This window comes from Haematobia irritans, chromosome 3 (assembly GCF_050003625.1).
Source record: "Haematobia irritans isolate KBUSLIRL chromosome 3, ASM5000362v1, whole genome shotgun sequence".
Taxonomy (NCBI): domain Eukaryota; kingdom Metazoa; phylum Arthropoda; class Insecta; order Diptera; family Muscidae; genus Haematobia; species Haematobia irritans.
In genome coordinates this window covers 7,298,896-7,314,712 of record NC_134399.1, presented here as the reverse complement: position 1 = coordinate 7,314,712, position 15,817 = coordinate 7,298,896, and the positions used below count along the sequence as shown (strand labels likewise).

At 31.7% G+C, this 15,817-nt stretch overlaps 2 protein-coding genes across 3 annotated transcripts; one reads left to right on the top strand and one right to left on the bottom strand.

Annotated features, from left to right (window-relative positions):
* Positions 1–307: 307 nt before the first annotated feature.
* On the top strand, positions 308–4,080 carry fs(1)K10 (female sterile (1) K10). The gene is made up of 2 exons (XM_075298878.1): positions 308–1,433; positions 2,752–4,080. The coding sequence occupies exons 1-2, from the start codon at positions 495–497 to the stop codon at positions 2,833–2,835; spliced, it is 1,023 nt and encodes a 340-aa protein (XP_075154993.1). The 5' UTR covers positions 308–494; the 3' UTR covers positions 2,836–4,080.
* A 2,833-nt stretch (positions 4,081–6,913) lies between these two features.
* On the bottom strand, positions 6,914–15,481 carry LOC142228447 (fumarate hydratase, mitochondrial-like). 2 transcript variants are annotated; one of them, XM_075298876.1, is made up of 4 exons: positions 15,321–15,481; positions 8,224–8,556; positions 7,325–8,129; positions 6,914–7,264 (listed from the first exon to the last, which is right to left on the bottom strand). In XM_075298876.1, the coding sequence occupies exons 1-4, from the start codon at positions 15,411–15,413 to the stop codon at positions 7,002–7,004; spliced, it is 1,494 nt and encodes a 497-aa protein (XP_075154991.1). In that variant the 5' UTR covers positions 15,414–15,481; the 3' UTR covers positions 6,914–7,001. The 2 variants fall into 2 exon arrangements, with proteins under 2 accessions (XP_075154991.1, XP_075154992.1); XM_075298877.1 differs by lacking the exon at positions 15,321–15,481 and adding an exon at positions 8,639–8,774.
* Between the last annotated feature and the right edge of the window lie 336 nt (positions 15,482–15,817).

Genomic DNA, 15,817 nt, shown 5'->3' with positions numbered 1-15,817 from the left:
TTTGAGAAATTGTTGAGTAGCGATGCATTTCAATTTCAGTTGAAAAACATGTTGCTAATATTTTGAATTCTACTGTTGGGGTAAAGTCTTTTTTTGTAGAGAACACGATTTTCGCAAAAATATCTCAATATGAAATCCTTTTTTATCCTTCATCTTGAATATTCTTTGCAAAACGTTTGAAAGCGCGTTGAATATAAGCATTTCTTCAGTGCATGTGTTTATTGTGATTGTGTAGTGTTGGAAAAAGTAAAACCGATTAGTTATCGTATATCGATTTTGGAATCTCTTGTAAATGTAATCTTTAGAAACCCGAAGAAACTATACTAAAATTTACTCAGAAGAACAACAGTGTAGAAGAAAACCACCTCTAATTACTATAAGTTATATAAATCCAAACGTCGCAATTCATTAGTTTTTATAGAAGTATTTTATCGCCGAGGGATATCACGCATTTTCAAAGTATTTTTCTTCAGTAAGATAGTTGATAATTAAAGATGGTGGCTAAAAAGAATTTTTCACAAAATGGCAGACAAATGACAAATGCCACTCACCCATATAAAAAACCAAACATGAACAAGCCACAACCACCGATGATGATGAATAACAATTTTAACACCAATCCAATGTTTAACGTCAGTCAAATTCCTGATAATCCAGGTTACTTAGATTTTAATTTGCCCACAACCCCACCGAACAAAAATAATATGAATAATGGTGATGGAAAGAAGAAAAATAATAATAACAAGAACAACAAACAGAAGAATACAAAGCCTCAAGGTAATCAACCAAATAATGGAAACGGTCAGTGGAAAAACAACGTAAACCCACAAGGGGGTGGTATGGGAGGAGGACCAAATAATCCACGCTTTAATGGTCCTCGTAATAATTTTGGAATGATAACTCGCGGACGTGGTCGTATGATGCCAATACCACCTATGGGAATGGGTCCTCGTGGTATGGGACCACCAATGATGGGTCCGCCTATGGGAGGATTTCAACCGGGCCCTATGATGGGACCTCCACTACGTCCTCCAATGCCACCTATGGGCGGCCCTATGCCACCAATGCGCCGCAATGGTCCACCTATGCCAATTCCACCTATGATCCCTCCACGTATGATTCCACCACCTTTTGTGGCCGGAGGTAAAATAAAGAAAAATAAGCTGAGTCCCAAAAAGGTAACAAAGGGTAAGACCAGCACAATTAAGACCTTGAAGAATCTAATAAACCAGTATCCAATCGAAAAACCATGGGTAACAAGTGAAATAAAGGCGGAATATGATAAGAAAATTGACATTGAGAATCGGCTTAAAGGTAATAAGGACGATGAATTATTCGCCCAGTTTAAAGTTCAACGGGACAAATTTGTTGCCATGTACGAGGCTGCAAGGGAGGAATATTTAAAAAAAGAGGCTGCTTCAGTGAAAGCAAAGGTAAATTGTTTCAATAGTTAATATCTAACCATTTTATTTCAGGTGATAACAAGAATAAACAGAAATGCAAATTCATTAAATGATACCCCTGATTGAAGAAAGTAGCAAATGATGTTCTTCACTAAAAATCTCTAATTAGAATTTTGAGGACTTCCGTTATTCTTTCAATATTATGGCCTCGTTGCAGTCAAAAATCTGTAGAAACTAGGATGCTTGAATACTTTGAATGAATTTCTTTGAAACAAAATAAACCAATTTGCAAAAAATAAAGTCAAATTATGCCAAATCAGCTTCGTGATAGCTTTTTTCTTCAGCGTCGATTTAGCCCAATAGCTCTGTGATCTAGTCTAGATGGTCCACATGTTATGAATCCCAGAAAATTATGTTCATTGCCATCCCATATCGCCCATAGATCGTGTATATTCGATCCATGATTCTGGCGTACGCCAAAAGCCCACCCATTGTGCCGAAACTTTCTTCTGTGGGGCGGCTTATGACAACGTGCTCTTTTGCAATGTCCATTTTATGAGTTATCTATATCGTGGGTGTTTGGCCACTGTCCTCTATTGTCGAGGCAACTCTTTAAAGCCACATTTTTACGGTGCTCATTAAGAAAGAAGAATTGCATTCTTCCATTAAGTCGTGTATTTTATCTTAATTATTAACAAAACTGCAGCCACTTCCGCCTACACATTACAATATAGCTAAAAATTCGTTTACACGAATATATCGCTCGATTTTTGCTCTTGTGATACTCTTGCTTCAGGCAGTGAGGATTAATACGTATCGGATCAATCTCATAGATAAATGTCCTGGGAATTTATAGCTTTCAATTTCTCCCTCCAACTTATTACATGTTGGACCCCTCACATTGCACAATTTACGATTTAGAACTATATTACCTTTGAAATTGGTTGTTGTTTATCTTTTTTAGCTGGATATTTTGAAAAATACAAACGTCTCAGCAATTGACCATATGACTTTTTGAGCTTAGGACATAAGGAATGGAACTTAATTTTCCTTAAATGAATTTGCATTTCTGTAAACGAAATAAGATGATAACAAAGCTAGTGCTGAAAATGTATGGTTATCCATATTTGTATAAAATCCAATTAAATTGACCAATTTTGTATTAATGTAATTGGAAAATTTATGCAGATTGTTGAATGGCAATGGTGTAATGCATATGTGTACATACGTTTGTTTTTTTTTTTTCTTTTATTACTTAACATTTGTTTTAAGTATATACTATATCATTATTTTTCAGTAAATAATTTTATTTTTTTTTTAATTTCTTTTTCCAAATAAAATTTTACAGGATGAAAAAGACAAACAAACAAATACAAATACAGCAAAAAAGGACGATAAAAAAGAGGCAAATGAAAATAAGAAAAATAATTAATGTTTTTCATTACTGGTAAAGTAGAAGTTTCATAATGGCAAGAATAGTAAAGAGACAGAGAGAGAGCTTCACAATATTCAATGATAAGTTAAAATCCAGTACATAATCAACTATTTGCGTTTTACATGTCTTTTTTCCCAAATACTTGAATCATCAATAGATGAACAATTATTTTTGAACAATTTATTGCAAAACTAAACTAATTGAAATAAAATTTGAAAATCGTAATTGTATGTGTCTATATAAACAATGAATGAATGAATGTACTATTGAAAACAAAGACAAAAACTTTTAAAAGCAGAACTTAAATACAAATTTGCATTAATTCCAATCAATTGGAAATTTATTGAAATATAAAACAAAAACAACAGTTCTGTTTTTAAAGCAGCACTTGGCTTTGCTATATTCAGACAACAACAAAAAATCAATCATTAATATAAATACTATAAATTTAAGCCCTGATTTATGAAACATTTCAAAACTCATTGTAATTTCTTTACCTTTACAAAATTTATATATATAAAACAAATAAAAATTATCTTAAATAAAGTTTTATTTTTGCCTAAAAACATTTATTATCTCAAGCATACAAAAATTATTTCATGCAAACTTATGTACTTTATATGACTTTTGGCCACATGTAACGATAACAGGGCTACATTATTTTAAATCATCATAGATAAAAAATTTTGGATATGTTTGGTATTGAAATTTAACAATTGATTTTAAATTGAAACTTTTATCAATTTTTAAATTTCTTGCCGAATATCAGAAACTTGATTGAGATGTTTGTATATCAAGAAAAGTGTAGTTTGCTTGGCCTATCCTATATTAAAAACAAAACAAAAATAAAAAGTTTGCCCACTAATTGTTTGAAAACTAGCAAGCAATCACAAGCTGGAAAACTTGCCCTATGTCCATTGTAACCAAATAATGGGGTACTATTTACAAATAAACAAAATTCCCCATAGTAAGCAAATGGAGTCAAAAAAGTAATAATCACTGAGAATATCAATGTAAATTTTATGATATTTTGAAAGCTCTTTTTTCATTTGTATTGTTTGTCTTAATTTTCCAAAAACAAAAAACATTTTTGTAAAAAAAATAAGTTAAAATAATCACCGCCATACAAAAGAAAGGCAGGTATTTTGATATTTTAACTTGTTTTTTGAACAATATCTAACCACCTATTTAGTGATATAAGTAAAAAATTTAAATAAAGGTTAAGTTTAAAAATGCCAAAAACATTTTATTTATTTTTTGGGAATAATCGATGGGTCCTAGGCTAAGTATATGACGAATTTTTAAAAATATGTTAAAATTTGATAGTGGTATGGATGGTTATTTCCATAAGAACAATATGGCAACGTGGTTATGCCTTCGTACAGAAAGCATCTTGGTTTCCACATTAAGATGATGTGGGAGAGCGCTGTTGCCATTTTGTATGTTATTTCACTGTGGGTCGAATAGGTAGTCAATAAGGTTTATTTATTTGCACGCCAAGTGACTTGAGGAGATTGTTCCTATTTCAGAGCTTATCTTAAATAGCACACTTAAAAAAGCTGCCAAGACCATAACAGCGAAAAGATACCATAACATCCTACTATATTATTGGGTAATCATATTTCCTGCATATTTTTAAATACTTTAGCTCATTGACTTTTGATATAAATACAAAGAAAAAATAATCATTTCATATCAATTGTTTACTCAACCCGAATTTCAATCCAATATATTACATATGGGATCCAATCTTTCAGGTCATTAACATGCTATAATGTCGAAATAAGTACAATACACACTAGTAGAATAAACACTGTTTTACTCTTATTTTCATGATAGTGCTACGTTAGCTAACGAATTTTTAAACCGAACTATGGGCAAATTTGTCCTCATTTTCAGTTAAAGTTAACCGGGGAGAAGATATTTGCCATGTATGTTTAGTTTCAGTTAAAGCTAACGGAGCTATATCCATTTTTAATTTTTTTCCCGTTAATATATCTATTGAGAGAGGGGTGAAAATTGTTAAGAGACAAATCGTAAAATAAAGGCCGAAGCGGAACGAGCACCCTATTAACATTTTAACGTACCACTACATGTGGATTATATCCTATACACCAAGGGAAATCATGTCACCACAATCTGTGAACTTCGCCTTGTATAATTTTGAACATACACAGAAAAAACCATCACCAAATAAAGGCCGAAGCGGAACGAGCACCCTATTAAAATTTTAACGTACCACTACATGGGGATTATATCCTATACACAAAGGGAAATCATGTCACCACAATCTGTCAACTTCGCCTTGTATAATTTTGAACATACACAGAAAAAACCATCACCAAAATATATCCAATAAAAAAGTTGATTGAAGTTAAAAAAATTTCAATTAGTAAATTAATTGATACAACTGACATTTTAATCAAGATAGAAGGATTAATTTAATGAAGTCAATGATTGAAATTTTTTAAATTTTTAATTAAAAAATTAATTGTTACAATTAACTTTTTCATCAAACTCGGAAGACTAAGTCAGTTAAAAAAAGTGATGAAATGTTTTACAGGGTATGGAGGAATCAGTGTCCTACGTTTCTGACGCAATTTGTGTTCACGCATTCCTCGCGGAGCAATCAATTGGTCGTGCCAAGGGTCGAAAATGAGCTGGTTGAGAGATCTTTTGAGGTGAGAGTTGCTCGGGCTTTTAATATCCTTCCTGACGCCTTGAGGACGTCTGGAGTGTCTGATTCGGTGTACCGTGGTAGGCTATTGCAACACTTTGGTTCTGAGAGCTTTTGAAGCGTGGGTATTTTTATAAATATTTACTGTTAATTTTATGAATATTGTTTGCGGTTAACTGGGGACTCTGATAGGCACTATTATGATTACTGTAATTGCTAGGTGAACTATTGTTAATTTGCCAAGTTTTTTTTTGTATATTGAAATTTGTTGGTACATATATTATTATTGTTACGAGTTTAGGATAAACAATAAAGAGACATTTGTTATTTTTGCGTTGGATTATCATTTTTTAGTAGTATAGCGAACTGATCTGTAATTCATAGGGCTATATATGTACATATTTATCTACTTTCAAGAGTTTATGGTAAGTATTAAGGATTCTGCAATTCTGTTTTGAATTTATGTATTTTTTAGTAGACTGAATAGTCTGTGTACTTTTGTTATAATTGGCCATGGGCTTTGAAATTACAAATAAAGTATGAATATGAAATAAAAGTTTATTTCAAACAATTTTTTAATCAAACTAAAAACACTAACGGCCATTTATTGTAGCTCCGTTAGGCTTAAACTGCCAGTTAAAAAAAAAATAAATTTAAATTATCTTTTCTCCTGTTAACTTTAACTGAAAAATTTCCTGTAGTTAAGTTCCTAATTGGCATATGGAATATATAGGCAAATTGCCAGAAATGTCCATAGTACGGTTTAAAAGTTCGTTAGCTAACGGATCACTAACGGAGCTTCATGAAAATGGGGGTAAGTCAGTTAAGAAAGTAATTGAAAAAAATAAAGTTTTTATTTCGAGAAATTAATTGAGTTGCTTATTTGAATCAATTAAAAAATTAATTGAAATTTGCAAATCAATTAATTTTTTAATCAAATATTTTTTTCTTTAGAAAAATATCGATTGTATCCTCGTTTTTGTTATGATTTCTAGAATTTCTAGTCAGGCTTTCAAGGTCATGAGTTTATGCAAATAAAAGATTATTTACTTCATCTTTTTATCCTACGTTGCGATGGGAATTTTCATCTTCCTCAGGGATTTACTTTATTGAATATTTTTTAAAAATGTGATTGGTACTATAATTTTCATGATAAAAGAATTAAATTAAAAAATTAATTGGGACAATTAATTTCGGGATAGAATCAGAATTTTTTTGTAGGTACGGTTTAAGGGTTTTTATTTTGAGGTACAAACGATAAATATTTTCATAAAAGTATCATACTGCGGTTCCCATTCCGCAATCCAGTGGTTCCCATTCTACTCTTAAAACAAAGATACTTTTATCGTCTCTGAGTATTAATCCTACCATCCTATACGATAAAAACTATAACACACATTGTTGGATTTTTTGCATAAATTATATTTAGCGAAATTTTGATGTTATCCTATTGTCGACATAAATAAATACATTTCAAAAAAATTAATTACTTAGGGCCCAACATATCTTCAGGTCTAACCCATTGGGCAAATTCTTTTTCTGTTAAATAGCCCAATTTGATTGCCTCTTGCTTAAGTGTTGTTCCATTCTTGTGGGCAGTCTTGGCTATTTTAGCAGCTTTATCGTAGCCAATGTGGGGATTCAAGGCGGTAACCAACATCAGAGATTCATTCATAATCTTGTCAATGCGGTCTCTATTGGCCTGAATGCCTTGTACGCAATTGGCAGTGAAAGTTCGGCTTCCATCGGCTAAGGAAGAGAACAAAAATGTTAGTTAGATTAAATAAAATGGCCATTCACAGCGCTTACACAACAAACGAATTGACCGCAAAACATTCGAAACCACCAAGGGCTTGAAAACGTTCAATTCGAAATGACCATTCGAACCTCCAACAGTGACAGCAACTTGATTACCCATAACCTGAGCAGCTACCATGGTCATGGATTCACATTGTGTGGGATTAACTTTACCGGGCATAATTGAGCTACCTGGTTCATTTTCCGGTAACATTAGTTCTCCCAAACCACATCGGGGTCCTGAACCTAGAAAACGGATATCGTTGGCAATCTTCATGAGGCTCACAGCAATGGTATTCAAAACTCCATGAACTTCAACCATGGCATCACGAGCTGCCAAAGCTTCAAATTTATTAGGAGCGGTCACAAAAGGCAAACCAGTTAGTTGGGCAATTTTAGCAGCACACTTCTCGGCAAAACCTATGCGGGTGTTTAGGCCTGTACCAACGGCTGTACCGCCCAAAGCCAATTCATAGACGCGTGGCAGACAAGCATCAATACGATCCAAAGCATAAGCCATTTGTTGGGTGTAGCCACCAAACTCTTGACCCAAGGTCAAAGGAACGGCATCCATGGTGTGAGTACGACCAATTTTAATGATATCCTTGAATTCTTCGGACTTGGCTTTCAAAGCATCATGAAGAATTTTAATAGCGGGCTTAAGGTTATTATTGAGTTCCAAAGCAACGGATATATGAATGGCGGTAGGGAAGGTGTCGTTTGAGCTCTGAGATTTGTTGACATGATCGTTGGGATGAACGGGATCCTTTGATCCCAATTTTCCACCCAACAATTCAATGGCACGATTGCTAATTACCTACAATATTACACAATAAAATGATAACGCCAAACCAAACGTATTACATGATCAACAGCCATATAGAAACAAATAACATTGCAAATCTATTCACCTCATTAACATTCATATTACTTTGAGTGCCCGAACCCGTTTGCCATATGACCAAAGGAAAATGATCATCATAAAGCTTTCCTGATATTACATCATCAGCAGCCTTTGAGATGGCATCGCTAATTTTGGGATCCAAACCGAATTCCTTGTTTACTTCAGCAGCAGCCTTTTTCAAAATACCCATAGCCTGAACAACTGGCTTGGGCATACGTTCCGTGGGACCACCGATGGGAAAATTGATTTGCGAACGAGCAGTCTGGGCGCCATAATATTTATCACTGGGTACCTTTAGTTCTCCGAAAGTATCGGTTTCAATACGATAACTCTTGGCGGCCTAAAATTTAAATTAGAAAACAAAAAACGTGTAAGTAAATCTTTGTAATAGCAAAAAAAAAAAGGCAAACACTACTCCTCACCATTCCTTCACCTTGTGAGGCACAAGACAGAATAATCTATACTTTTATTACTACAGCATTTAATAAAATAAAGAAACGAGTGACTTTTAGCTCAAATTTGAAAGTCAGCAAAATGGAAAATTTACTCAAGAGATAACGAGCATTTTATATTCTGCCTGCCTGCCTGCCTGTCTGCTTGCCTTTCCCATATAGAAAATGTATGGCATACTGCTCATGTTATTTGAAATGTGAGGATTATCGTATGAATGTTGTAGTGTTTATTTTTTTATTTTTATGATTGTTGTTGTTATAGCAATTGTATTTTAATTGTAACTCAAGCTCAACATTTTAATGCATTAGAACTTATTGCATTGTTTAACCGGTTCTATTTACATTTTTCTTCAAGTGTTAAAATTTATTCTGATCTAAGTATCAATAAAAAAAATCATAGGCACAAGTGTTTCACACCGTTGGAGGTGTTGTTATTTTGCTTTAAAATGTTTTTTACACGAAAAACAAAAAAACATTATGGTACGTTAATGTCTGTCTATTGACCTAGAATTGGATACAGTCGATATCCATCCACAATGCTACAATTAAATAAAACAAGAGAGTTTTAGCAACATATGTAAGTGGTTGTCAATTAAAATTTGGTCTCAACAACCACTAGCACATGACTATTTTGTGAATTGTTAAAAAATGATCATTATATGGTAATTAAAAAAAAAAAAGTAGCTAAACAAACCCATTTCCGTAGTGTTTGAAGCTAGTTTTGAAAATTGATCAACTGACTGGTTAAGCAAAATGGAAATTTACTCAAAAACCTCTCTTTGAGTATTGATTCAGCATACTCAAAAGGTTCGTAAAAGCATTTGTGTGTTACGTCTCATAGTGATTCCGATTCTTTTAATGTTTGTTGTCAAACATATATAGGTTTGAGAACGGACCTTTCACTTAAGCCAAATGGCAATTCCAGAAAACTAGAAGCGTAGTAACAAAACAGATGTGTCTAACAATTAATCTCCTATTCACGTACTTTTCTAAAACAAAATTTAAAATCAAAATTTATTTGGATCCACCATATTATAAAAACACTAATTTTTAAATGTATATAACAATTGATGAATATCTTTTGTTATTAATTGGTGATTTAAAGACAAATATTCAAAAAACAAAAAATAGTTTTTTTTTCAGTGATATATACCAGTCACTATGAAGAGCTTCAAAACACAAAGCAAATATGGCATACAAAAGTTGTCTTGTTGGTTCAGTATTTAAGAAATAAGTAAGTGAGAAGTAAGTGAGAGAGGGTGAAATTTGACATAATGGCACGTGAAGAGATTTATCTAAAAACCACCTTCGAGTCTAACATTTATTTAAATTAATATAAGATTTTAATCAAGTAAGAAAAAAATTAGGGGCCAAGACATCCCAGCAAAAACTCTCATTACCCGGTAATCTTGTAGGTAAACCTGTTTAAAAATCAATAACCACTTATTAATTGGCATCGCTCTGTATTACATTTACATACGCATGTCCTAGGAGGAAAGTACTTCTCCCCAGGCATACCTTTGGCCATGAAATAAGTAGTGCTTTTAAAGCATATAATCACCTAATATGTAATCACTTATTCGTAGACATACCAAAGATTGCAAAATAGCCACTTATTGTATCAGGCAACCAAATGTAGCCGATTACAATGTATCAAAATATGGCGAGTAATGCTGTAATATAAACATTACTTGAATAGAATCGAATATTGTAGAAATAAACAAAAATGTACAAATCATCTAAATAAGATTACACGCAAATTTCACACTTAAAATAGAAATAAATGTTGTTGTTTAAGGGAGTTGGTTTCGTGAATTACGTTATAATATACCTAATAGCCCATTCACATTATGTTCAAAATCTACTAAAAGTGGATTTTATATATCCCTTTTTATAAGCCACATGACAGTTGAAAACTAGTGACGTCGATTTTGAAAGTGTAATGTGAATGAGGTATAATAGCATTTATTTAAAACATAATATGGTAATGTCATTAATTTAAAACCCAATTATTGTGAAATATTCGTGGAGAATATTTCTTAACGGAAAAATCTTCAGAATTATCGTTACATAAAATATTCTTTTTGAGTTTTTTTTAAGTAAATGCTCAATTATGTGAATTATATCTAATGACACCATAATTTATTCTATTTTATGAAGTCATTAACAGCCAAATGCATTTCATTTTGAGAATATCAATTCGAAAATTACCGAGAAGTATTTATTATTGTCATTACAAGTTAGTCATTATAACACACCGCAATGTAATGCACTGTGTAATTACAGTTTTACTCCTGGTAATGTAAATTGTAATGAGATGTGATTACCTAGTTTTTGCTGGGATAGTTAAAAATTATTATACCCTGTACCACAGTAGTGGTGAAGGGTATAAAATGCTTGGAATTAGACGTGTTTTCATAAGAGCAAGGTACACAACCCATTAGTTCTGTCGATAAAATGGACAAACATATATTTTAAATTCCATAGGAAATAGATATTTCTAATGAGTTGGTACATATTCCCTTAAATTTTGCCAATTTTCATCATCTGGTTGAATGACATACCAAGTGATTATTCCTAAAAAATGGTTACTAAATTCGAGTTTAGCCGCTGGAAAAATATTAAATCTGCAAAAACAGAAAAAATACATATTTGATCCAATTCAACAATTGAAAATATTTACTTTCTGTTAAATAAATTACCATGGCTATTATAGCGCGATAATACCAACCTAATACCGGCTTTAACCCTGTAATGCCCCATTCTAATAAGGGTTTATCACATAGGCTGTAAACAAAACAATAAAAATCGTTACGTTGAAATCCAGTCAGTGCTTGCTGTAAATTTTTTACTAATGTTTTTTATATTTAAATTTTCAATTCAATTTTTATTAATCAATAAAGGCCAATATTGGATTACATATTGATAGAAATACAATTTATACGACTTATATATAGATATCCTAAACTTTCCTTAATAAAACCAATTATTAAAAATTTAAATGCAATACATTTAAACTTAAATCATTTTTTTTTTGCTCGAAGGCGAGTTTCCAACGACCTGGGTGTTTAGAGGATTAAACAGTAACCATATGATTTTTCCATCGAATCTTGGCGATCAAAAAGATGGAAGCAACTCATTTCTAGACCAATTCATTATGAATCGATCAATTTATACATGGGGTCTAGAAACCATATTCTCATAGGAGCATTTTCATACATTATTTGTAATTTTAAAGCCCAATGGTCAATCATAACAAAGTTACACAGAAGCCCATGGGCTGGTTTACGAATTCAAAAAACGTACAAATCTGAATTGTCCATATTTCGTGAACAATTCACTTCCTTTTGAAGAAATTTATTTCATATACCACCATCATGTCATACGTATATGCCTACCTAAATATTAAACAGGTATCGACCAATTTTTTTAATTGTGTAATGATGTCTATAAAAGCAATACGTAATTTTTGGTTGATTGATGTTCTTCGTTGAGTTTTGTTCTATCACGTTTACAGGAAAATGTATTAGTGTGTGGTAACATTTATGCTTAGAGCTATTTTGGTTATAATAACCCAGTAGAGTAAATCGGGTATCTAACTTGAAGACAGAAATCGTTCCTACATGATTCATTAAACTTGACGTGCTATTGTCTACCGAGGCATACCTAAATATACAACTACATCTACAAAATATCTCAGAACTAAACAAAATGTCGTGCCAAGTCTTTTGTTAGAGATATCTTATTTTGCGACACTGGGTTATGACGTAGATGGAAGTATTACAATAACTATTGGATCATTATTCGGATAGATCGTTAAATTCTATCAATATGATAAATTGCTAATACTTAAAACAAATTAGCAACTCAACTCAAATATCTCAATATCGATTTAAAGATAATTTCGGCAAGTGCCCGATAAAATGTAGAGTTATGTTCGTAATGTGAACTGCAAAAGATGCCTTGTTATGAAATATGAAACTGAAAATAAATAGAAATTTGAACCTATTTTTGCATATCATTTCTGTAAGAAAATTTAGAGGGGTTTCTTAAAGAATATAGATAACAAGATCTCTCACATTACGCCGCTGGGTAAAAACATAAATGGATGGATGGATGACTGTACTATTAACAAATGGATGAATAAAGTACGTATATCAATATGATAGAATTGGTAAAATAAATTGCCAATACTTAAAAAATTAACAACTTAAAGTGCTCAATATCGATATTAGCAAGTGCCCGATAAAATTTAGAGATTTGTAAATAGTGAGTGGTATCACTGAGTGATTAAGCAAAAAAATATATCATGTACATTGAGAGATAGGTATGCGAATTCTATTTCTTTTATCTTTCGATTTGAGAGATGCCTTTAAATTGATGCAGATAACACTTGACTTTTATGTTTTTAAATCTCTTGTTTTATTCGGTTAAAACTGATTGTGTTAAGATTTGATGACGTAGCTTTTTATGAGCACAAAGGAATAACATTATTTGTTAATTATACGGTATGGTTCATGGTTATGTATTTCTATGTATAAAGCGATTTAGGGATTTCTTTTCTATTGACAAAGATAATTTGTTGGAATTTTTCATTACATTTTAGTTTAGTATATTCTTTCTTTTTGAATCCAAACCGCAAGGCCATATTGGGATCCAATACAAATACAAAAACATTACAACTAATCGTACATTAAAAAAAGACAGAAAAGCGCAGAATATAATAAATAGTTTTGAACATATTAAACAGGAGTTAGATTCAAATCAATAACTTAAAACAGATAAAAAAAGAGTTAATATTAAAAATGATATAAAAGAAATACTCAATATAAACCAACAGAAAAAAATAATAATCTATTAAACAAATAATAAGCTAATACAATAATACAAATTTAAATAAAATTAAAAAAAAAACTAAAATAAGGAATAGATATAAAATGAAAATAAAGCTACGTTGTTTATTTAAATTGTACCAGTCCAAAATTCCGCGAAGTCCTCTTGTGGTCTCGTTTATTCGAACCAGCGCCTCGAATAACTTATATAAAATCATAATTGAGTTTTACTCTCTACGATAGATTGAATCCGCACAGACCTAATTGAAAAATATTGGTGACAATTTTGCCACATATTTCTCTATTTAGGAACTCAGTCTTCTCGACATATTCCCATCTACAGTGAGCGTCAAAATAAATTAATAATTACACCTTGCGAGATTAAAACCTTACTTTCCAAGCTATCAATGTTAATTATAATTGACATAAATAAAATAAAATAAATATTGCACAGAATAAATTCTTTAGAAAGGTGCTTTGCTGCATTACGTATTTAGTTTTGATTTTTTGGTTTATGTTGAGATTTAAAAACTCTTGACAAATCAAGAAAACAATTTAATAAAATCGTAAATATAAATGCTAAAATAAAATATAATTTGAAAAAAAAAAAATCTTATTCTTTATTATGACGCTCACTGTACATCGTCGTCCATCACATCATGCCCTAAATTCGCAATTTTTATCACTTTAATTTGACATTAATGTGCCCCATCAGAAACCTGAAAGGATGTCTGATCTTGGTATAATACTTTTCACAGCAATTTTCTTGTAGCTCTGTTAGGCTTTAACTGCCGGTTAACTTTTACTGAAATTTTCAGCAGTTAAGTCTATAACTGACATATGGAATATATAGGCAAAATCACAAATATGTCCATAGTACGGTTCATGAGAATGCGGGTCAAATATTCTGTCATAGTCGACATAAAAAAATTACAACACATTCGCCTTTCTTCGAAGTTAAATAACGAATATCTAATTTTTTATTTCAAAGCCGCCAAATGTGGCTATTTTAAAAGATCATTAAGAGGATTTTGAAAAAGTGGATTAGACGAATTTCGTAAATACAATTAACTAATTAAAAATTCACTTTGACTTGTTACGAAGTCGAAAGTAAATACTCGTAATTCAAAAGAAAATTTGATTTTTGGTCGGCATTTTCCAAACATAGAAAACTACTTTAAGTTTAAAAAATCAATTTTACCTCAGCGAAACCTGTCCGAAAGGTCGGTACTTTTATATAAATTAATCATATTATAACCGGCTTATTGGAATAAGTCGAAACTCTGTTACCAATTTCTCAGTAACATATTTGCAAATATTGCATTTTTTAATAAAAAATAGGAACATTTTTGTCAGTGTACTATCATCCACCATTATGAATCGATAACTGGTTTAAAATCCTTTCAGGATTTCCTATTGTATGTTAGCGCTAGAAAAGTAAACCGTTGTTTGACAAAATAAGCAATAGATTTAGTGTCAAACACTAAAAACAAACCAATTGCAAATACACAACTTGAAAAATATCTCCGCCTAATTCCATAAAACATACAGGACGTGATAGGCAATTCGTCTTTGTAAATGCACCCGGTCTTTGGGTATTACGGCATTACTAAAAGTTTATTTTTAGCTTTTTTCATATACATATTTGCATGCCGGCATTACAAAATTGTAGTTCATAATAAATTACACAATATTTATTACAGTTTTATCAAAGATGTTATAAATTTTTTGCTATGTGAACACATTACTATGTATGTAGAAGGATTACATAATTATCCAATGAATATATCTGAATATAATAAATTTATTAATATTCTTACCATATAGGATGTGCTAATCCAGCGTGTTTTACTTAAATTTTGCATACCCCGAACCCCGGAACCCCGAAGGGACGAACATAGCTGGAAAACCATTGTAACAACTTTTTCTACTTTTTTATCCTACGTCCCCAACTGTAGAACCACACAAACAAATCGAATTTGTTAAATGTCAGCGGTACACAGTTATCGAGTTATCGATTTTCTGCTATTGCATGAACCTATAGATAGAAGTCAGTCGAATATAACGCCGTTTATCTTTGTTATTGTTGTTAAGGCCGCTATGCACGGAAATCATGCCAGCTATTTTTTATTACGGGCCGTTATGCATCTCTAGTGAAATTAACTATTAGAAACGCATTCTATATTCTATAGCGAAAATATATTACAAATCTAATGTTTTGGATACAAATTCTCCCTATAATAAATACTCGATAAAGCTGCCTTTCGGGTTTGCAGATTAATCTGTTTTGATTCACTCTTCAACGACATATTAGCTC

Bases quoted from the DNA above. Each gene is read 5' to 3' on its own strand.
- LOC142228447 (XM_075298876.1), bottom strand. From the start codon at position 15,413: ATGGTTTTCCAGCTATGTTCGTCCCTTCGGGGTTCCGGGGTTCGGGGT. The intron at 8,557-15,320 runs GTAAGAATATTA...TTTAAATTTTAG, and splicing joins GGATTAGCACATCCTATATG to GCCGCCAAGAGTTATCGTAT. The intron at 8,130-8,223 runs GTGAATAGATTT...GTAATATTGTAG, and splicing joins GTAATATGAATGTTAATGAG to GTAATTAGCAATCGTGCCAT.